We start from the raw sequence: 22,784 nt of genomic DNA, 5'->3' as shown, positions 1-22,784 counted from the left end.
TTAAAATGATTTCCTTTATTTTTTGTAATAATAAATCAGAACCTTGTACATGAGCCAGACTAAGACATAATTAATCCTTATAGGAAGCAAAATTTGTATATTTGGGTTTATTTAATGTACATGATTTGCTAGTAGACTTCCGGTATGAAGATTCAAATTACAGAAAGATCTGTTATCCGGAAAACCCCAAGTCCTGAGCATTCTGCATAACAGGTCCCATATCTGTACAACATATTTTTGAAAGTGTACTGTCACACGCAAGCACAGTCCTCCCTAGCACCTAACATTTCACTGTGACCAATTGCAAAAATATAAATGCCACTTTGTGCCTTTTTTATACTTTGCACCTATCCCTCAATTGTAGCATCTTAAGGTGGCCATACACAGAGAGATCCGCTCGTTTGGCGATGTCGCCAAACGAGCGGATCTCTCCCCGATATGCCCACCTAGGGCCCAACGATCGGATCCTAACGATGGGTAATGGGCGGTTGGATCGCTGAACCTCATCAACTAACAGATGCGGCCGCGATCCGACGGGATTTTTAGCCCTGTCCGATCGGCATCTGGTCATCTTCCGGACAGATATCGATTGGGGAAGCCCGTCGGAGGGCCCCATACACGGGCCAATAAGCTGCCGACTCAGTCTGTCGGCAGCTTTTATCAGCCCGTGTATGGCCACCTTTAGGATTTGTAGGAATTAATGCATTTTAGTTTTGAGGCTAATCCTTATCATAACATAAACCTACCAAATGATATACTTCTCTTTATTCCCTACTCCAAGGCATACCCCACTTTGTCTACTCCTTTCTGGTAAAACAGCTTAGAGTCATTTTCTTATGTAATACTTACTCCTGATGTCCCCATCCCAACTCTGGAAGGTAGGGTAATTTTTTAATACGGATAATACTGTCATAAAGTGACGGTTGAAGACTTTGAGCCACTGCATTAGCCAAAATGACTGCAATCATCACTGGCAGAATATGAGAGATTTGGCCGGTGAGTTCAAACACAATGACTGCTGTTGAGACTGTGTGTGTGACAGCACCAGAAAGGGCAGCTGCTCCTGTAATGACATAGAAATTCAGAGAAGGGCAAAGTTAAGCATCAAGTAAACAGAAGGACATAGATTACTTACCCACTACTGCATATCCCCCAGGCACTATTCTATAAGTACTCCCGTCCGTCTGAATGCCATCAGGGAACCACACAGCCATGCTCTCACCCACTAACCTTCCAAAGGCAGCACCTGTAGATAGGACATTTTCAGAAGTTTTCAGAAAACCAGTGATCAGTGACAAAAGAACTATGGTTAAAATGTATCCTTTGTCTACCACCAACCAACTAGAAATACACCAAAATATGTATTACACAGGGGTGGAAATTTATCAAAAATCTTGTAACATCAATCAACTTTTTTTCCACTTTTAGGGGATTTATCAAGGTCCGAATTTATCGGAGTATTTCTAAGTTAGAAATCCAAGCAACTCCAATTGCCTGAATGGACCTTATTTATGAAGAAGAAAGCCCGAAAAAATAGGGTCGGGCAAACTTTGGAGCTTTCCCCGAAAACTCTGAATTGTTCGTGGTTTCTGCGCAAAAAATTGTAGTATTCTGAGTTTCTTGTGCAGAAACCACAAACTCATCAGATATCGGTACGGACATCAACGCAGACACTAGGACCTTCCCCATTGACTTATACAGGACCTTGAGAGCTTTCGTTTTCAGAATTTTTAGACCATCGAACATTAATAAATCTCGAAAAAATTTTAGTTTTTTTTTCCTCCGAAAACCCCAAATAAATCGAGGTTCGGATATTCGGACTTTGATAAATAACCCCCTTAATTGTCAGGGAAAAACTTCTAAATGTACATTTTCAAGTACGCAACATTTTTGAAAATGTTGAAGACAAATTGTTCAAGACAAAATCTTCCTCAGCACCTAATAGAGAATTTATAACGCTATAGTAAAGATTATTTTGCCTGGGTTCACTGAATAATACTGAACTGCATTAATTTTGCTTATATGTTATAATGTTTTTTCATCTCAGACTTGGTGAAAAATATTATGTAGTAAATGGTTTTGTTATAAGAGTGAAAAATGTAGACAGTGTCAAAAAAGTGAAAATAGATTTCCCTTTTTTAATGAAATGTTCTTGATTTATGGCAAATTTAAATATGAAAATGACTGAACATATGCAAGATGATATTGGACAAATGGTATTTTGTTTGCATTTAAAGTTCTACATGGAAATTTACTTGCACTGTACAACAATTGATCAAATAAAAATTAACGTTTAAAAAAAATAAAAATTAGGTTTCAGTTTCGGCCAAACCCAGTGTATCCCTGTGGAAAAGTACAAATAAAACATAAATGACCTATAAAGTATATCCTTATAAATATAGTACAACTATGGGACCTATTATCCAGAATACTTGGGACCTGGGGTTTTCCTTATAACGGATCTTTCCGTAATTTGGATCTTTGTACCTTAAGTCTACTAGAAAATCATGTAAAAATGAAATAAAACCTTTCAATAAAGATTGATTATATATTAGTTGGGATCAAGTACAAGGTACGGTTTGATTATTACAGAGAAAAAGGAAATCACTTTTTAAAATGGAGTCTATGGGAAATAGCCTTTCCGTAAATGTGGATAACGGGTTTCCGAATAACGGATCCCATACCTGTATAGCAATTACTGAAAAAAAGTTTAATTTTTGTTTATTATAAACAACTTATATAATAATGCACCCCCTACTGTAATTTACTAGGATTTTAGAAATCACCTTGTTCCATCACTTAGATAAAAGAATTCTGCCCAAGCCTGTTATATATAGGAAAACTCATTGTGAGATAGCACAGAAGAAGGATGCAAGAGAACAAAGATATATATAGGAAAACTCATTGTGACATAGCACAGAAGAAGGATGCATGAGAACAAAGAGAAACTCACCAATAACAAAGACGGGCATGAAGGCTCCACATGGTACTGGGATGGTGGTGGCCAAAGCTGACATCCAAAACTATGTGAGAAAGAGAGTAGGAAAATAGAGTGAGCAGTGTGATATGTGAGACAGGGAAAGAACAAAGAAGCAGTATGCATGAACAGGTAAAGCTGCTAAAAGTAGAAAACAATGTTATTAAAAAGAAATTCCTTGTGTATGACAACTTATACCATTACCTTATTCTTTCTGATATTTCGAATCCAATGTCACTGCAATACCAGACTTTTTTTGGAAACCCCAATCTTTATAAAAGACATTATTCCTCATTACATGCCACTATTTATCTAAGAAACTCCCTCATCACATTCCGGAAGTGTATTTCATCACTTTACTGCACACCTTGTCACAAGTATAAAAAGTTTTAAATGGCATGTTGATAAGCACAAAATGCATGTGCGAACTTTGTTTCATAAATTGTTATTACTCTTCCCTGTAATACCTCTCACCGATCCCTACTCTTAGCTATGAGCGTCTTCCACCAATAGATACATGGCAAACCCATGGGTCCAGACAACAAGGGTGGCGTGTTCATGGCTAATGTGATAATGTGAATCTTTACATCACCGAGTACCTAATAAGTCACTTATACATAGATACCCTTGTCTAGAAGTGCTGCTAAAAACAACAGTTAAAACAACATATTCTTTGTATTAATTTAAAGTTCTAGATAGGCTGCTTTTCCATATAAATAAGCTTGTGAATACTTTATAATTATAACTATTATAATTAGCAACTATTAGAGCCCTGATATTACTGCTACCCAGAAGTACATAAGTCTATTTAAATAGCACTAGTGATCTGTCCTGGTATGGTGCAAAATTTGCCAAACCGCAAACATTTGCAAAACGCATCAAAGTCAACAGGTGATTTTTCTGTGCACAGTATGTGAGTTTTTTGAAACCTGGCAAAATCTGCTCAACATTAACAAAAGATAATTCACAGTAACACTAGAAATTCAAACTCAAAAATATAGAGTACAAATTCTGAGACTGATACCCAACGTACTACAGGGCAAATGTACACTGAAAAGTGCGGTGAGCAAACTGCATTTTCAAGTGCTATCGTTTTTTCCCCAGACTTCCAGCATCATTGCAGTCTTAAGGGGGAAATGCAGTTGGTGCAATTGCGCCCAGTTCAGCAAAATTACTGCAACTGCATGCGCATTTTTTGTCATAAATTGGACACAATTGCACTGAGAACCATCTGCCATCATTTCCAGTGTTTTGGGTACCAGTGATGTCTGTTCCCAATTTTTTTGTTGCAAGTGGGCAACTGCCTGGTCATGAAGGGGTGGCAGCTCCAGGGTTCCCCTGCACCAATAGGCACAGGGCGCTCGATTTATAATGAAAGCCAGGAAGGAATGAGCAGTGCTGAGAGTATCTAGATGGAAGTGCAAGGGGTCACTTTAACGCAAGTACCTTTAATGAGTGGTTTTAAATGCAACAGACTGCAGGGAAATTGCAGGGACCGCAACTGCACTTTCCCCTTACATGTTCCAAGGCCATATTAAATTGTTAATGTCTTTCTCAGAAATATAAAGAACACTACCAGAAATGGCATCTGGCTTGTGGGACCAACCATGGAGAACACTAAAAGGGCCACACATGACAATGTCAAGTTCAACTGCACAGTTTCCCATATTCAGGAGGTGATATGGGAATAAAGTTAAGGAAATTATGGACAATGTGGTTATGGAGGGGGCTTGTGCACAGGGGTGAAAAAATGCCAGGGGGTTAGTTCCCCTTTAAATAAATACTAGCTGCATCTAATTAGCACAACTTCAAATACTATTGACAGGGTGCAAAACGCAGCCTGTAGGCAGCTATGAAATTTACTCTCCTTTCAAGAAGGCTGAGACACAGAATATAATCAGTGCAGAGAAGCCATCTACGTGTTATCTGATAAACGTGTGACAATTCCACACATGTCTTCGATTACTAACAGTAATAAATGACATAAAAGGGAAAATAGCTATTTCAAAGAATGACAGACAGAAGTGTGTATAATGTTGTTTACTTGAGAACATTGATTTATTTTGCTGACTCTAAAGCAGAACTTGATGTGCTTGGAACAGAATATTTCAGTTTGATACGGCAGGATCACAAGGATTCTTGAAACTAGTCAGATAGATAGGCAAAGGTCAGTCAAAGATAAGACACATCAATCATAACCCAAAGGAAAGAATTTTTCAGTTAAGAGTCAAATATGTACAACCTGTAGGGAAATGTACCCTGATCATTCCAAAATGGTGTCATTTTTATTTAATAACAATAAACAAGTGCATAAAACAAAATAGTTCAATAGTGCTTAAATACAAAAACAATGGCGTGCAATGTGCAATGCATTAAACAATACCTACTTAATATATAATAAATACAATGTAGTGCCATATTTTTTAAAGGGCATGGTATAAGGTTGATTGAGCATGGAAACTTGAAGTACAACTTTATGTTGCTCTTCTACCCTATGCCATACCAGCAATACCCAAGTTCATAAACAACTTTAGTTCCCTTTAATTATCCACATCATTTCTTCAAATATGATTGCATTCCTATGTCCAAACTTCTCCAATGGAGGGTTAGGATAGTGTAAGTTTTTACCAGTATTAAAATCATTTCATTAGCAAGAGGGAGGTATAGCAAATCCTACTTTGTATATAGTGTCAGTCAATGGGCTGCTGCAGGTCCCATACTGAATAATTACATACTATTGATGTTCTGCTCTTATCTGCAAATTAGGTATTTTCAGGGCTGCTGCTGCTGCATCCAATATAAATGCTTTATATTTTTATTATTGCTAAATAGGCCTGGTTACTTCTGCTGCCTTAGGGTAGGGGCACACTGGGTGATTCGGGGAGATTTAGTCGCCTGGCGACTTATCTCCCCGAACGCCTTCCCTCTGTCTTGCGCAGGCTAAAATGAAAAATCGCCTGCGCTAAAGCACAAGCTACGCCTCATGAGGAAACTTCATGCGACTTACGGAATACGAAGCACTGCGTGTGCTCTAGCGCAGGCGATTTTTCAATTTAGCCTCCGCAAGACAGAGGGAAGGCGTTTGGGGAGATTGGTCGCCGCAAAGACGAGGTGATTAGTAGACAGGCGACTAAATCTCTCCTAATTACCCAGTGTGCCCCTACCTGTAGGCATTGTCAATCAGCCCACTGATTTTCAAGTAATCCAAATGGTCTCTAGCCACACTGTCCTCGAACTGGCTCTAACTAACTAGGCTCACCGAGAAGACAGGGTGGCCAATAGCCACACAGATTTTTTTGGGCAGCATAGGTAGGGGTGCCTTTAACAGTAAGAAAAAAAAAAAAGTATTTACATTAGAAATGTATTTTTTACGAACTTCAAATCTGTTGAATATACATTCCCTTAAATAAGTATATAATATGAATTTGTTGACCTTTATTTAAACATGTCAATTGGCCTTTGGCTGTTTTTTTTGTCATCTGGCTTTTCATTTGTAATGCAATTCACCCAGCACATAGAATAAAATGTACAATCATTATTTTACTGGGAAGAGACTTTAAAAAAAACATTCAAAATAAGTTAAATTCAATTAACATCAATTTTCAGTGTAACAGTTATATTGTGTGCCTCAAGCATATGTAATGAAGGATAACAAGGGCCCAGATGTTGAACACAAAAGACTGGCCTGCAGTATACCATCCTAAGGGTATAACCAAAACATAAATGGAAATGACCCAGTAGCAGCACACTAAAATATATAGGGAGGCAAATTCAATATCCTGAAGCTTTGTCAGTCAAAAAAAAGTTATTTTCCTTTTAAAGCATAAGCACTTTATTTTGCTTGCATGTATAGACATAATATAACTGAGCATCCCCTCACTTTCTAATGTTTTTTTCATGCATTTCATACAGTTTCTTGATTTATTGTGACTGCTCACAGTATTATGACCCAACACAGGACAGGGGTACATTGCCCTATTAATGTCATTCTGACAGCCATAATACAATCCTCTGCAGTACCCTTTTTTATTAATGGATGAACGTGTCTATAAATGCTTACATTCTGAAATAGACTATGGACTTAATGGCCAGAATCTGTGGGTATAATGATGGAGGAAAGACCCTGTAAACCACCTTTTCTATCCTTATACACCTAACTTATTTAGGGTAGCCACACTTATAAGTTAGATAGCTTTAAGGGGCTGGATGACTTTTTAGCAAGTGAGGGAATTCAGGGTTATGCAGGCCCAGATTGTTGGAAAGACCACCAAGGCCCAGGCCTAGGGCGGCAGGATTTAAGGGGGCGGCATGCTGCTTAACGAAACCCACAATGGTTCAAACACACTTGGGATGCACAGGAGATACAAACATTTTTTAAATTTCCGATGCGCCAATCCCCATTGCTCTAGTTCTGATGATGAAATTTTGCACAAATAAAGGGGAGGAGACAGGTGGTGAAGAACGGCAGTGGGCCTAGGGGCGCCTGCTATGTAAATCCGGCCCTGGGGTTATGGAAGATAGCTAATAGTACAAGCTGATCCAGGGACTGGTCTGATTGCCATCTTGGAGTCAGGAAGGAATTGTTCCTCCTCTGAGGTAAATTTGAGAGGCTTCACATGTTTTTTTGCCTTCCTCTGGATCAACTAGCAGTTAGGCAGTTTATATACTGTATAGAATATAAAAGTTTTTTTATATAAAATATTAAAAGTTTGAACTTGATGGGCGTATGTATTTTTTCAACCTAACTTACTATGTTACTATATTATGGAGTTTTTTAAACTCCAGTTTCTTGCAAATGAAAACTTGGAAACGTAATTCTTATATTTGTATGCATGCTACATTGTAATGTATAAAATTGTATACGTATTAAATAGTTTCAGAACTAGTCTTGGTGTAAAAAACCCCAAAAAACCTAAAATACCCTCCACCATGTCCCTCCTCAGGCTGAGGACATGAAGTAGGCACTCCCACTCAACAACCATGGGTTCATCTAAGCAACTGAGTGAGGATTTAAAAATAGATCTTATTGATGACTACAAAAACAGGTGAAAGTTATAAAAAGTGCTTCCAACTTGCAATCTCCATGGTCTGTAATGTCACCAAGAAATGGCAGTTAAAGAGAACAGTAGAAGGAGCAAGAAAACTTTCAGAGAGAACTGAACTTGTTTTGGTCAGGTGCATGAACTTGCATATATCTTGATAGAACCTTAATTTCCCATAAGATGCCTAGACCTCAATGTATTCAAATCACTCTACAAATTTGATAGACTGTATCCTGCGTGCAATTGTTCTATGCAATTTAGTATAATCAGCATACAGTACTTACAATGCCAACCTTATGTTTGTTAATTAAGAAATTAAAAACCAATGGATAGGGACAGCCTTCGAGATACTCCACAAACAATGTAACATTGGTCCAATATGAAAATGTTCCTTTAATAAACAATCTTTGTAACCTATTATTCAGTCTTTACTCTGAATACACAGAATATGTTTGAGGTCCATATTCCTAATTTCAACAATTTCAACAATGGCCTTTTTAGTTGTATATCTACTATACAGCTAGGATTGTCAGCATTTTCAGATTATCTTTTTGGTATCCCTGCTCTGACTATAGAGTTAGTACATTAGGTGGTTTATTCAAGGTCAGATCAGCATGCAGCAGGATAGCACTACAACTTTCTCACCAATTCCATTGTATCACTGACCTTCATTAGTATAAAGACAACCAGGGTGACAAAGACATTAGCTTTTGGGTGTTTCCAGACAGTGGAGATTCCCCTGTAAACAAAGTCCTCTGAGATGCCTTGTTGTGCCCATGTGTTGTTATCAAATAAGGTCACAAGTGTCTCCTTCTGTGTTAGCTGAGGGGAAAACAAAGAGCAATTTAAAGGGAATGAATAAAGTGCAAATGCAATACATTTGGACTGGAACATTTTTGTCAGTATTATATTTATGATTTTATGCATATATTTGTGGCCAAAGGATGGCAGAAACTTTTCAAGTGGCCCTTGTAATTTTGCATTTACACTACTGGCGAGTATGAAGATGTTTACAGAGCTTGACTTACAGCAAAAAGGTAACATTTGCTATGCTACAAAACTTTCAATATTTTTCCTATACCCTCTTCTAACAATCCCACTAATAACTTTTGGATCTTTACTTATATACTGTTTAGACACTTACCTGTCCAGCCATGAATTGGCCAAAGCCTGGCGGGAATGTCAGAGTGGCGATAAGCAGTGTAACCAATGCAGGAAACAGCAGGCGTCTGCGAGTTTATAGCAACCAATCAGTGATTAAAGAATGACAGTCATATATTGAACAGAAAAACTCCTGATAGTCTTATAATAACAGTAAAATCTGTCTTCTATAATCTGATGTAGGCCACATATAGTTGGAAATAATCACCACATATGCTGTTTCACAGCCACTATTTAGCTCAAAGTGTAAAACAGTATACCAATGAATTTCAGGATTATAACACTTGAGAGTGCGGACATTGCTGTTCAATTATATATAGTATCATCCATGAAAGCATTCCGGCAACAATCAGCAAATGTGTTTCAGTGCATTTTTAAAATTGCATGGCACATCAATGCGTTTCGGTCCACATGGGGCCATCATCAATATTTTTGGTTAGCACCTGGCTGAGCCTTTGGGATTGGTGAGTGCTGGTGGAAACATATATATGTATTAAAACTTGTTATGAATTTCTCTAGAACTATATTAAATAATTTCCATGCTTTAATGCTTTTTACCTATAGCAAAACGATCAGCCTTACAGAACTTATTAGTTAATAGTAACAGAATACTACACAGAAGGCTCCAATACTCAATTATCATACTTTCTAACATTAGGGGGCAGATTTATTAAGAGTCGAAGTGAAAATTCAAATTTTCAAATTTTTTTTGGTCAAAACTCTCCAATTTGAATTGTGAATTATCGTTTTGAGTTTAATTCGAATTCGAATTTTGAGATTTATCATACTCTGGCCCTCTAATGGAACTCAATTTCGACTATTCGCCACCTAAAACCTGTCAAATTACTGTGTAAGACAATGGAAGAGGTCCAGGGTTCAATTTGGTGATGTTTGCAGCCTTCCTGATATTTGAGTTTTTTTCTGAGAAATTCGATTTGAGTTTTTATAATTCAAATCAAATTCGATTTGAATTTTCGGGTCATTTCAATTATATAAATTATAAATTCAATGAAAATAATTTGACTTTTAAAATAAATTTCGATTGGTTGAATTTTGAATTTATGGGAGTTTATGGAAGTTTTAAAAGAGCTCACATGAATTCGATCCTTGATAAATGTGCCTCTAGATGTTGCCCTTCTTAAAATTCTTGACATTTTTTCAAAAAGGATATGTTGGTAAACCATAAAGGACACTTGTAACCATGCACTCAAACCATAAAAAGATGACAGAGACTTTGTATGAGGCCCAGTTTTTGGACTTATGAAACCATGCTGAAATTTAGACATGTACCAAAATAAAGCTCCACTCTTGTGACATATATAATTACAGCAGTTATTCAGAACACTCACTTTTTCATCAGGAATCTGTTAATTGTTTTCTGTTTTCGCATGAACTCTACAATCTTCCGATTAAGATATACAAAAAGAGCACCCCCAAAACCACTGGCAATCCTGTAAGGTAAATAAAGGAATGAATATAAAAGGCAGATACATTACCCAGCCTGTCACCTATTCCACCTTTTCGTTCCACAGAAAGACTGTACGAACCCTATGATGCCCAGATGGTTGCACAGATTTATCAAGATAAGCCAAATTGACCAATCAAGATAAAACAGATAAAAATACTTACCCAATAACAGCAAATGCTGGGAGTTCTTGAAGATCAAATGGATAGTCAAGAGGAAAACGGGTTTTGAACAATGCTGTGATGGTTTCTGCGTCATGGAAAAGAATGGACAGTGATTGAGATGTAAGAAATGTCCATCTATTAAACACTGTGCTAACAAGAATAATAAGGCAATCAAACACACTGCTCACAGGATAAAACTAAATGTAGTGATGTAGTTACATTATTTTCCTGATATTTTCATTGAAGCAGTGAAATTTGGCAGATAAAATATTGTCATAATAAATGTCTTAGCTATAGCAAATGCTAAAATTCTCAGTGTTGTAGCTACAAAGATGACCACACCGATTTTAACAACATTTTGCAAAATTGTTGGTATAGAGAAAAAAATGTGAGTTTGTCAAAGCATTTATAGGACAATCTTACAACATAGCATGAATTCTGCCAAATTATGAACCAAACAAATTTTAAGATGTAAAAAGGTAGAGATGGAGTTACTGTTTTTTAAAGCTTTCAACCCCAGTTCTGTTGATCTACACTGAAAAGTGCTGTTACGCTTGTGTTCAGGCGCATATACCAGAGGTTGGCTTAAAAATGCAGTTTTTGGGCCAACTTCCACCCTGCTGCATGTGCCTGCATGCAACCAGAAGCTGTGCAGATCACCAGAGCTGGGGCACAGATCCACTTCAATGCTCCGTGTGCCCTCAGATTTACAGCAAAGCATTCCAGTGATTACTGTTAGTTGTTTAATTTACGCAGATTAAGCAATTACTCTCTCTAAGAATCACTTCAGATAAACGTCTATGTATTTTGCCTGATAGGAAATAGAATCACTCATTACCGCATGTTAGTAGAAAGGTTGAAAAACAAATCGAGAACTGTTAAAAGTGCTTGTTTTGATGGTTATGCCCCAATATTAACATTAATATATGGTAAGAAAACCAGCACAGAGATCTAAACAGTAGAACAAATGAAATTTCAAGGAAAGAAGGGATGAAATGTTTTAGATGTAAATTTTAGATGTAAAAATATGATCTGAAAGGCACATACATTCATTTCTGCTGTGATGAATTTAAAGGAACAGTAACAACAAAAAAATAAAGTATTTTAAAGTAATTAAAATATAATGTATTGTTTCCTTGCACTGGTACAACTGGTGTTTTTCCTTCAGAAACACTACTATAGTTTATATAAACAAGCTGCTGTGTAGTCATGGGGGAAGCCATTCAAAGCACAGGTTACATTGCAGATACCAGATACATTGTATAGAATCCCATTGTATTCTATTACAGAGCTTATCTGTTATCTACTGTGTATCATGTGTCTTTTCTTCTTTTTTAGCTTGAATGGCTGCCCTCCAATAGTCTATTTATATACACCATTGTTGTCTTTCTAAAGCAAACACATTTTTACCAACAACTCTTTTACCAATGCTTAAATGAACAGTAACACCAAAAAATTAAAGTGTTTTAAAGTAATGAAAATATCATGTAGTGTTGCTCTGCACTGGTAAAACTGATGTGTTTGCTTCAGAAACACTACTATAGTTCATATAAACAAGCTGCTGTGTAGCAATGGTGGAAATTGAAAAACGGCTATATGGCACAGGATAGATAATGGATAACAGATAACACCATTATGTTCTACAGAGTTTATCTATCCGCTGTCTAAACTGAGCCTTTTCACCTTTATATGGCTGCCCCCATTGCTACACAGCAGCTTATTTATATAAACAATAGTAGTGTTTCTGAAACAAACACAGCAGTTTTACCAGTGCAGGGCAACACTGCATTATATTTTACTTTAAAACACTTTCATTTTTTGATGTAACTGTTCCTTTAACAACAGTACATATATGTATATTAATTACTTTAAAATACTTTTTATTTTTTGATGTTAATGTTCCTTTAAAGAAGACAAATGACATTATTAAAGTGACACTCACCTTCATCTTTGATCCACACTGCAAGAACACGAAAAATAAAAGCACTGAAAGTGGCAGCAAAGAAACCACGCCAGTAATTTCTTACAGCAAAGAATGTGGAGGTGACTTCTATACTGAACAGCACTCCTAATTTTGGGAAATGAGGTCAGATAGTGAGGTAATCATGAATATATTTTTTAAAAATAATATTTTATTATACTGCAGACTAGAACCCCCCCCCCATGAAGGTGTCAGATGTTCAGTCCTTTTCTAAAACTGCATTGAACTTAAAATGTTATAAAGATTTGTTTTTAAATGAATGAATCCCACAGCAACTGCATGTCTAACAAAACAGGAGGGTGGCTGCCAAATAAATCGGATGATACAGGATGCTCTCTTTCATCTAATCCTCTAGATACTTGGAATTAAACTCATTTTTACACATAATGCTTAATCTCATTTCAAGCAGTGGTTCGCCTCTGAGTTATCTTTAGTATGTTATAGAATGGCTAATTCTAAGCAACTTTTTTTAATTGGTCTTCATTATTTATTTATTATAGTTTTTGAATTATTTGCCTTCTTCTCTTTCCAATTTTCAAATGGGGGTCACTGACTCCATCTAAAAAACAAATGCTCTGTAAGGCTACACATATTACTGTTGCAGCTTTTAAAGTGGACTTGTCACCCAGATACAAAAATGTGTACAATATGGGGCAGATGTATGAAGGGTCGAATATCGAGGGTTAATTAACCCTCGATATTCGACTAGGAACTAAAATCCTTCGACTTCGAATATCGAAGTCGAAGGATTTAGCGCAAATGCTGCGATCGAACGATCGAAGGATTATTCCTTCGATCGAACGATTAAATCCTTCGATCGAACGATTAAATCCTTCGAATCGAACGATTCGAAGGATTTTAATCCAACGATCGAAGGAATATCCTTCGATCAAAAAAACTAACGCAAGCCTATGGGGACCTTCCCCATAGGCTAACATTGACTTCGGTAGCTTTTAGCTGCCGAAGTAGGGGGTCGAAGTTTTTTTTAAAGAGGCAGTACTTCGACTATCGAATGGTCGAATAGTCGAACGATTTTTAGTTCGAATCGTTCGATTCGTAGTCGTAGTCGAAGGTCGAAGTAGCCCATTCGATGGTCGAAGTAGCCCAAAAAACACTTCGAAATTCGAAGTTTTTTTAATTCGAATCCTTCACTCGAGCTTCATGAATCGGCCCCTAAAAGTCCTTTGCAAATTAAACATGAAATCCAATTTCTATTTTTTATTAAAGCATTCATAGCTGTTGTAAGGTCATTTAAAAATCGCAGCTGTCAATCAAATATTGTCTGCCACTACTCTGAGGCGGGGCAGACAATTACTTTCACTTCTTTCCATTCAGCACTTTCTAGATGTCACTGCTCTCCACATACTCCCTGGTTCTCTTTACCATTTTAATGTGTAGCCAGGGCATGTGGATGGACATCAGGTCCCCCATTCTGGTGCAAAAACAAGATTCTGAGATGATGCAAGGCTCGCCTTAATAACAGTGTCCACAAAATGGCTACTGCCTGCTTGCTATAATTATGAATTCCCAGACTGAAGGAAACAAGATTCAAATAATTTATATAGTGTAATTAAAGTTCATTTTGCTTGACTAATATGATAAAATAGGATTTTAAATAATTTTTTTGGGTGATGGGTCCCCTTTAAGTACTCATCTTTCTATTCAGGTCCTCTCTTATTCATATTCCAGTCACTTGTTCAAATCAATGCATGGTTGCTAGGGTAAATTGGACCCTAGATTGCTGAAACTGGAAACTGGAGAGCTGCTGAATAAAAAGCTAAATAACTCAAAAACCACAAATAAAAAAATTAAAACCAATTGTAAATTGTCTCAGAGTATCACTCTCTACATCATACTAAAAGTTTATTTAGAAGGGAATAACTCCTTAAAGAGGATAATATAATAATATTGCCCTTTTTTTTTTTTTAGCAAAATAGGATTTTTCTATCCCTTTTTTTGCAATGCTCTACTTCAAATCACTAACAACACAACATGTCATATAATCTTTATTTTACTCACCTCTAGCCAAAGCACACATACTGTGCCTATATGTAACCCTTATAAATGATCACAAACACCTAACACACAAGTTATATATCCCCACTTCCACATACACAAGGTGTTTGTTTCTGTGGATAACTTACCTCCGATAGGAGCAGCAAAGCAGCATCCAACACCCACAGCACAGGCTGCAGCAAGCATCTCAATATTACGAGACTCATTCTGATGATAAAAAAGTAAAACATTTTGGTATTGTATCCACTCCACTAGAGGAAACACTCCTCACGTGATACCATTCCCACAAAAAACACAGGGTTCTTCCCTTTACACCAGTGGTTTTTGGTCATTTTTGCTTTAAGATCTATTATCAGCAACAACATACATTAACAAAGTGACAGGTGAAAGTTATTCAGCCAAAATTAAGTCTTAACCCTAACTGACCTTGAGGTCTAAGAGATCTGAACTAGGTGTGATATTTTTGTCAACCTCATTTTATGTTGCACATTTTTGCAATAAGCATTAATAAAGATACAAAAATAAAATCAACAGTCCCATTCAAGAATGAGGCAATAGAGATTCATCCTCTCACAAGGGATTTCCACAATCAAAATATGGGATGGAGTTATCATCAGGGCAACCTTATATACTCACCTCATAAATTCCTCCAAAAAGGGACAAAAATTTGCTCAGCAGAGCAGCACACATACTGGCAACGTGAACAAATGGGCCCTATGGAGATGACAAAAATCACTTTGACTCCATTTGTATTATGGAAATCTATTATTTTATGCAAGAGTCATGTACATGTACAGAGCCATAAGCAACTTACTTCCTTGCCCAGCGGTAAGCCACTCCCAAGTGCACATGTCAACCCAATGACTTTTGCAATGAAGGTTTTCAGTGTGAGGTACTCCTTCAGCACAACGCCACGGAGAATAGTCTTCATCTCTGGTATACCTGAGCCTGTGAATTAATATCATGGCAGAAATGCAATATGAGGACACACAGAGAATGTGAGAAGCAACAGGTGGAAACACATTACAACAATGTTTTCAATACCATTGTAAAAATGTTTGTGCCATACTTATCATATTTTCCAAAGTACATAATTGGAAGTGATCTAGCTCTCCTGCATTCTGCGGTGAGTGTCATGGAATACCCACATGTAGCATGAACAGTTATGCATGATAAAATAGGGGCATAGGAAAGATCAAGCAGGAGCCTAAAGTTATATTATTTTAAAGGAGACATATAGGATATCTAATTTGTAGACAATAATGAATAATATGTGGTGCTGGTTTCACTCTGGGTTGAAAATGATCATTCATTTTAAAAATGGCCTCTTTATTAGAGCTACAGCCATTATCTGTGTTTCAAATTATGGATGGGAGTGTCCTAAAAGTCCCAGCCAAAAACACAGTAGGAGGGGGATAGCCAATCACAGCTCTCCATTCACACAAGCAAAGACAGGTTTCAGTTCACTATCAGGTCAGTCTAGCTGCTGATCATTTCCTATCCTACAGTGCAGTGTACCACCAGCTCCTCTGCACAGCCTGAAAAAGGACAGCAGGAAGTGGGACATATAGGCGGGACTTATAGGGGGTTATTTACTTAAAGCTGAAAATTTTTGACTATTCGACCAAACTCCTGTGCACATTTTTATCGTATTTATCAATAAATTTGCTCTAAAGAATCTGGTGCCGGGAAAAGACTTGATAAAATATTGAAAAAATCCGAATTGTGCCATTTTTTTGGATTTGATGCCCAAAAACTGATTTTTTAGATTATCACACGAAAACCAGGAATTGTTCAGATTAGTGTAAGAAAACCAGCGAAGATTATGATATCTTCCAATTGTAAATGGGACATCTGCCATTGACTTCTACATGCCTTTGGCAGGTTTGAGATGGAGTACCTTTTTATTCTGACTTGGAGTCAGCCTCTGGATTTAATAAATCTCTTAAAATTTATTTAGAAAATTTAGTTTAGTTAATAACCCCCATAGACTTTAGGAGAGATTGTCAATAAATCATCCCAAAGTACAACTTTTTAGAGCACATTCCTTCTCTATTTAAAAGAATATAATGTTCTGGCATGTGTGTTTTTCACTCAATATGTCTCCTTTAAGAAACAGTCTCTCCTATAGTCTGCTATAGTCCCAGTCATTCACAAACGTTTCTTGACTGTATGCCCTCTTGAGCCTTCCAACATCTACTTTTTATCACTGTTTCCTTGACCTCAACTACTATTGATCTTACTGCTATAACATCTGTGCTAATTATTAACCTTTTTCTTTGCTTTTCATGCACACTGGATAACCATTATCTATTTATAAAGTGCCAGCATATTCCACAGTTTGGCAACAATACCTGCAAACATAAGACATATAATAAACAAAGTGACAGATAAAACTTGACACATGACAACTCTTAATCATATTACAGATATTCACCTTGTGGTTCTCAAGCTATAGCTGAATTTAAATCAACCATTTTAGTCACCAGTTGACAGAGGCATGCTTTCTATACTCCAAATTGTGAAAATTTCCTGGATTAAAAGTACTGCAACTCAAATGTTCCTTTGTATTAATAATTTCTGTTCATTATTCATTATTCATTCATGATAATATAATGTAAAAAATAATAATATAAAAAATATACAACAAAAATGCCTTGTTTTGCTATGCCAACAAACAGTCAAGCATAAACTTAAGTCTTTTGCAAATGCTTCTACAACGGCATATTAAACATATGAATTTCAAATTGTCTCACTGCCATATGTTGCCAAATAATGTGCCAATAAATAGTGCTTCTTAAATAACACTTGTAACAATCAAGTTTTGTCTCCAGCCCATTGTACAAGGGGGCATGCTACCAATTGCTTAAATTAATTGCTTAAATGTCTTAAATGTCACCCAAGCATTGGCTCAGGTGTAGTAAATAGATGAATCCTCCAGTATTGAGACAGTCCTATAACTACCACCCAAAAAAGGTGCAGAGCAGATGTGCAAGTCTAAAAATGTCCTTATAGACTCTAAGGGCAGATTTCTCAAAGTGTGACATTAGGTGAGAAGTTAAAAGAAATTTGGTAGTTAGAAGTTAGTTCACCATTTGATAAATGATAAATGCACGTCTAACAATCTCATGGGAATGAACAGAAAGTTTATTTTATACATACCAACCGCTTGGGGTGCAAGGATCTGTGTGAATCCAGCAGAGAAAGTGATCAGGACTACAGGATATGTGATCCATGCCAGATACTGCAAGAACACATTATTGTCCAAGCCACCATACATCCACTTGTGAGCTGTTCATCGGGAACAAATGTTGGCCAAAGAAGGTAGAATACAGTGTGGGGATATAGAAGAAAAAACATTAGAGGTGAAGTAAGGGGGCATGAGATGTGGTGAGAAAGAAAAAAGTAAAAACATGTAGAAAACAGAGAAATAAAAGATTAAAAAAACACATTATAGCATATATCAAGAAAACTAGCAAAGCACTGAAGATTTTCTGTTACAGAATAGTAAAGGAACAATGTCAGTCATAAGATATATAGTAAATGAGAAAAAAAGTCCCTTATTACGTTTTTTCACTCCCAAGACCCTACTTTATACCACAAGACTTTCTACTCCGAGAACAACACTTTTTTATAAGCTGTTTTGGTATAAAAAATGTAGTCTGAGAAAATTCATTATGTAAAATTGGAAACAAGGCACAGACTTACAACTAGCAGCTCTCATGACAATACTTAAAGGAAAACTATACCCCCAAAATGAATACTTGAGCAACAGATAGTTTATATGAAATTAAGTGGCATATTAAAGAATCTTATCACACTGGAATATATATTTAAACATTGCCCTTTTACAGCTCTTGTCTTGAACCACCATTTTGTGATGGTCTGTGTGCTGCCTCAGAGATCACCTGACCAGAAATACTACAACTCTAACTGTAACAGGAAGAAGTGTGGAAGCAAAAGATAGACCTCCGTCTGTTAATTGGCTCATGTGACCTAACATGTATGGTTTGTTTGTGTGCACTGTGAATCCTACGATCCCAGGGGGCTGCCCTTATTTTTTAAAATGGCAATTTTCTATTTATAATTACCTTATGGCACATACTACTAAAAATGTATATTATTACAAAAATGATTTATTTAGATGAACTGTTATATGCAATATATTTTTTATAGAGACCTACATTGTTTGAGGTGTATAGTTTTCCTTTAATAAAATATAACTTACATTACAGAGATGCCTCTTTGTTTAATTAACTCTCTAGTTTGTTAAAGAGCCAAATACAGTTATTAACATTCGCTTAATAAAAAGGGCTGGAACTGAACATACATTTTTTGCCTATGGTTTTATGAAGCATAAACTGTATAAACAAACTCATCTATCCCCCCAGCTGCAACCTTTGCTAAGCTTTGAGCTAAAGAGCAGCTCATTATACAGGGGCTTCTCAGTGGACTAGTGATTGTTTTGATTGTGTTTGTATGTTCAGCACAAACAATATGAACAGCCATAGTCATTGAACTATTGTTGAAAAGGGGGGCTTTAAGAAAACCCTCTACTTGAGTTTTAAGTGTTACCTCCTTTTTGAGTGAAGGAAGAAATACAGCACTTTCAATAAGGATCTGGTTTAACAGGGTGGATCTATTTAAGACTGGATTTATTTGCTTTGCCGGTTAAGTCATTCACTAAGATTCGTAGTTGCACCAGGCGTAACTTCGCCGCACTTCGCCAGCGCTCTGCAAATTCACTAAAATCCGAAGTTGCGCTCAGGGGTAGCATAAGGTTGCGAAGTTGCGCTAGCGTTGATTCGCTAAGCGAAGCGAAGTTATGCTAGTGATGGTTAATTTGCATACGGCGCCAAATTCAAATTTCAATGGGAATATGTAGCAGCACTACAAATGCCTGGGAAACCTTCAAAACATCAAATAAAATGTTTATTTTGCCCTACACATGTGCCCACTGTATAGTTAAGTTGCCATGAGTTAGGAAATGTAGGGGGGAAGGAGGCGAGCCCCAAAAATTTTTTCGATCTTTTTCAGCCTATCACCCATAATATAGAAAAAACGCCAGCGTTTTTTGGGACTTAGAAAAAATTTTTAACTTTTTTTGAAGAAATCCCTATCTACTCTATTGCGCTTCGCCTGGTCTGAGGTTGCGAAGGAAGTCTAGCGTAAAAGGTAGCGTTCAGAACAATGCGCGCATTAGAGAATATGCGTAGTTACATCCGTTGCGCAAATTCGCCAGGCATAAGGGTGCGAAGTTACACTAGCGAAGTTACGCCAGCGTCCGTTAGTGAATTTGCGAAGTAACGAAAATGCCGAACGCTAGCGAATTGACGCTAGTGTTAGGCGCTTCGGCGCATAGTGAATTTGCCCCTTTGTTTCTTACCTTGTAGGCAAATTGCAATTGTGAAGTCCATGGTCCAGCTCACCAGAGCCATAAGCAAACCCAGGAGAATGAGGAAAATCCAGTCCTCTCCAATTCGGGACAGCACAAGTCGTTGGGAATGCACACAGCAGCCTGAAAAATCAAGAAACACTCAGATTGCATATATTTGCAAAGCAAAACGATGTTGCAGCATAAGGCGATACTGGAGTATACAGAGCAGATAAGTAAAAAAAAGCTAATTTATAAACAAAAAGCCATGGGGAATAGGAAGAGTAGGATTAGAAAGAAGGCCAATTTAGAGGTATAAAGCAGAAATAGCTGAGCTCAAATAGGGGAAGATAATAAAAAGTAGTCCTCTGCAAACAAAAACTGAGTATTGTTTTAGTGATGTCCAGTCCTATAGATTTCATAACTGAAAAATACTTAGGCTCATTTACAATGCCACATGCAAAATATACATGCATACAAGCTCATTTATAAAATCATTGATAGGAGTACAGTTCCTTACTATCAAAATCAAGACATATATAATACATATTACAGTGCTGAACAATGACTTACTGGGGGGGTCTAAATTTGCACATGCCACAATTACTACTTTCTGTGCTGTAACACTTTCTTTCCCTCTCTCAGCTGAAGCATTTGTTAGTATTTGTGATAAATAACAGCTCATTTTAAAGTGGTTTCATGATGGAATGCCGATTTCTTTTGATTGGGCTCATAAAAACTGAAAGTGGAATGTGACTTTACTTTCACTTTTACATTTTGCCCTGTTTATTGCAAGAAAAAATTAAAACAAAACCCAGTGATTTTCTAATTAAGCAAATTGCAAAGACTATTTTGAGCACAAGCCCTATTCAAAGAACTAATGTTGAAGAAGAAGGTATTGCCCCTTTCAGTACAGGATTCCACCCCCAACAATAATATATGATGGTTTTTCCTTTGTATAGCATAAATCACAGCTTTCCAACTTGACTTCTTTACCAATGCTGGGATACTATCATTTATTGCCACCACTATTTGTGTTATGTAATTTCATGTGATGGAAACTAAAGTAAATTACTGTTTATAATTATAGTATTCCTTAGAATACTGTTTAACAATCATCAGTAATTTAGATAAGGGTTGCTGTTTATACACAGGGCAATGGCACAAGGGGCGATTCTGACTGACAATTGTTTACCATATTAGTCCAAATGCACTTATGGGAAATTGCCATAAGGGAAATTTTGAGAGTTTTAAACCCTGTCCATAAAGCTACTTATTGCTGTGGGGACATAATGCTTTGAATTGCTCTGGCTGCCACTGGCCTTAAAGGAGAACTAAAGCTTAAAGGTGAACTCCACAAAAGCTAAGCTTGAAATTATGTTTACTTTTTGAAAAGTAAACATAATTTCAAGCAACTTTGCAATATAAATCATTAGAAAAAATATGCAGACTTTTCATGATTTTAAAGGTTTCTGACAGTTCCCTAAGCCTAGCCCCCTGCTCTCCTGCTGATCTCTCTGACTACTTTGCTGAGCTGGCTGACTATTGTTACTTTGTATCAGCAGCCATCTGTCCTTAGCCTCCATCCTCCAAACCCCACAATTCCCTGCATGCGTGATATCAATAAGGAGCGGAACATCACAGTGCAATGCATTGTGGGTTATGTACTTCCTGCATGCTGTCTGTGAGCTGTGGAGAAGTTGTTACAATTTGTAACATCAGTGTTTTAGTCCCTCCTTCCCTGCCAGGATTTCAAACGAAGCAGAAAGAGAAGAACAGCTGGATTTCAGCATAGAAAATGGCATTTATTCATACTTTTTGAAGAAACAGGTAACTGTGATTGGTATATTAGGGGTTTCCGTGTTATGTCAGCCTCTTTATCAAATTTTGATTTGGAAGCCGGAGTTCCCCTTTAAATAAAGAAGTAGCTAGAAATGTTGTACATTATGTTTTGGGCTTCTGTACCAGCTCAAGGCAACCACAGCCCTTTAGCAGGGAAGATCTGTGCCTCCAAAGATGCCCCAGTAGCTCTCCATCTTCTTCTCTGCTGCTGCACTGCACATGCTCTGTGCTACTGTCACTTACTGAGCTTAGGGACCGACTCAAAATATCGAGTACACATAGAATATAAATGTAACAATATAAGGCTGATTAATAATTAATACAGATAATTACTAGATGGCAGTACAGAAACCAGCGCAACTAGCATCATTTAATAATCAGCCCTGTAGCATCAGACATTACAGACAAAACTCATTTTCAGCTTGATAATTGGTGATGACCCCTAAGCTTAGCTTCTCAACAGGTGCTCAGAGTTCACTGAGCATGTGAATGTCGCAGACACTTTCCAAGATTGTGACCCCCTGTGACAAGTTTGAAATCCTGGATTATTGCTGCTATTGAGAAGCTGAAACTTTAGGCTGGTGCAACAAGTTCATTTTTAAAATATGGCAAACAAAATATCTATACACAAAAATAAAAAATTGATGTCAACTTACTAAGAGTTGTCCTCTGAGCACTTTTGCAATTGACATGAATTTAGTATTTATTGGGGTGTTTTTATCAAAGAGTGAAGTAAGAGATCGCCACAGTCCTCTAGAGTGA

At 37.0% G+C, this 22,784-nt stretch overlaps 1 protein-coding gene across 2 annotated transcripts in view; it reads right to left on the bottom strand.

Moving 5' to 3' along the window:
* The window catches only part of clcn2.S (chloride voltage-gated channel 2 S homeolog), a 67,147-nt gene that overhangs the window by 17,077 nt on the left and 27,286 nt on the right, over positions 1 to 22,784 (bottom strand). For both annotated transcript variants that reach the window (XM_018265578.2, XM_041564741.1), the window contains exons 3-15: positions 20,193 to 20,324; positions 17,969 to 18,097; positions 15,621 to 15,754; positions 15,443 to 15,520; positions 14,935 to 15,013; positions 12,752 to 12,877; positions 10,810 to 10,894; positions 10,530 to 10,631; positions 9,164 to 9,248; positions 8,686 to 8,841; positions 2,954 to 3,023; positions 1,136 to 1,246; positions 850 to 1,063 (exon numbers count right to left, since the gene is read on the bottom strand). In XM_018265578.2, coding sequence (XP_018121067.1) covers positions 850 to 1,063; positions 1,136 to 1,246; positions 2,954 to 3,023; positions 8,686 to 8,841; positions 9,164 to 9,248; positions 10,530 to 10,631; positions 10,810 to 10,894; positions 12,752 to 12,877; positions 14,935 to 15,013; positions 15,443 to 15,520; positions 15,621 to 15,754; positions 17,969 to 18,097; positions 20,193 to 20,324 — 1,501 coding nt within the window. The remainder of the gene's footprint in view (positions 1 to 849; positions 1,064 to 1,135; positions 1,247 to 2,953; positions 3,024 to 8,685; positions 8,842 to 9,163; positions 9,249 to 10,529; positions 10,632 to 10,809; positions 10,895 to 12,751; positions 12,878 to 14,934; positions 15,014 to 15,442; positions 15,521 to 15,620; positions 15,755 to 17,968; positions 18,098 to 20,192; positions 20,325 to 22,784) is intronic.

The sequence above is a fragment of the Xenopus laevis genome, chromosome 5S (genome assembly GCF_017654675.1).
Source record: "Xenopus laevis strain J_2021 chromosome 5S, Xenopus_laevis_v10.1, whole genome shotgun sequence".
Taxonomy (NCBI): Eukaryota; Metazoa; Chordata; class Amphibia; order Anura; family Pipidae; genus Xenopus; species Xenopus laevis.
This window is presented reverse-complemented; position numbering and strand designations above follow the sequence as displayed.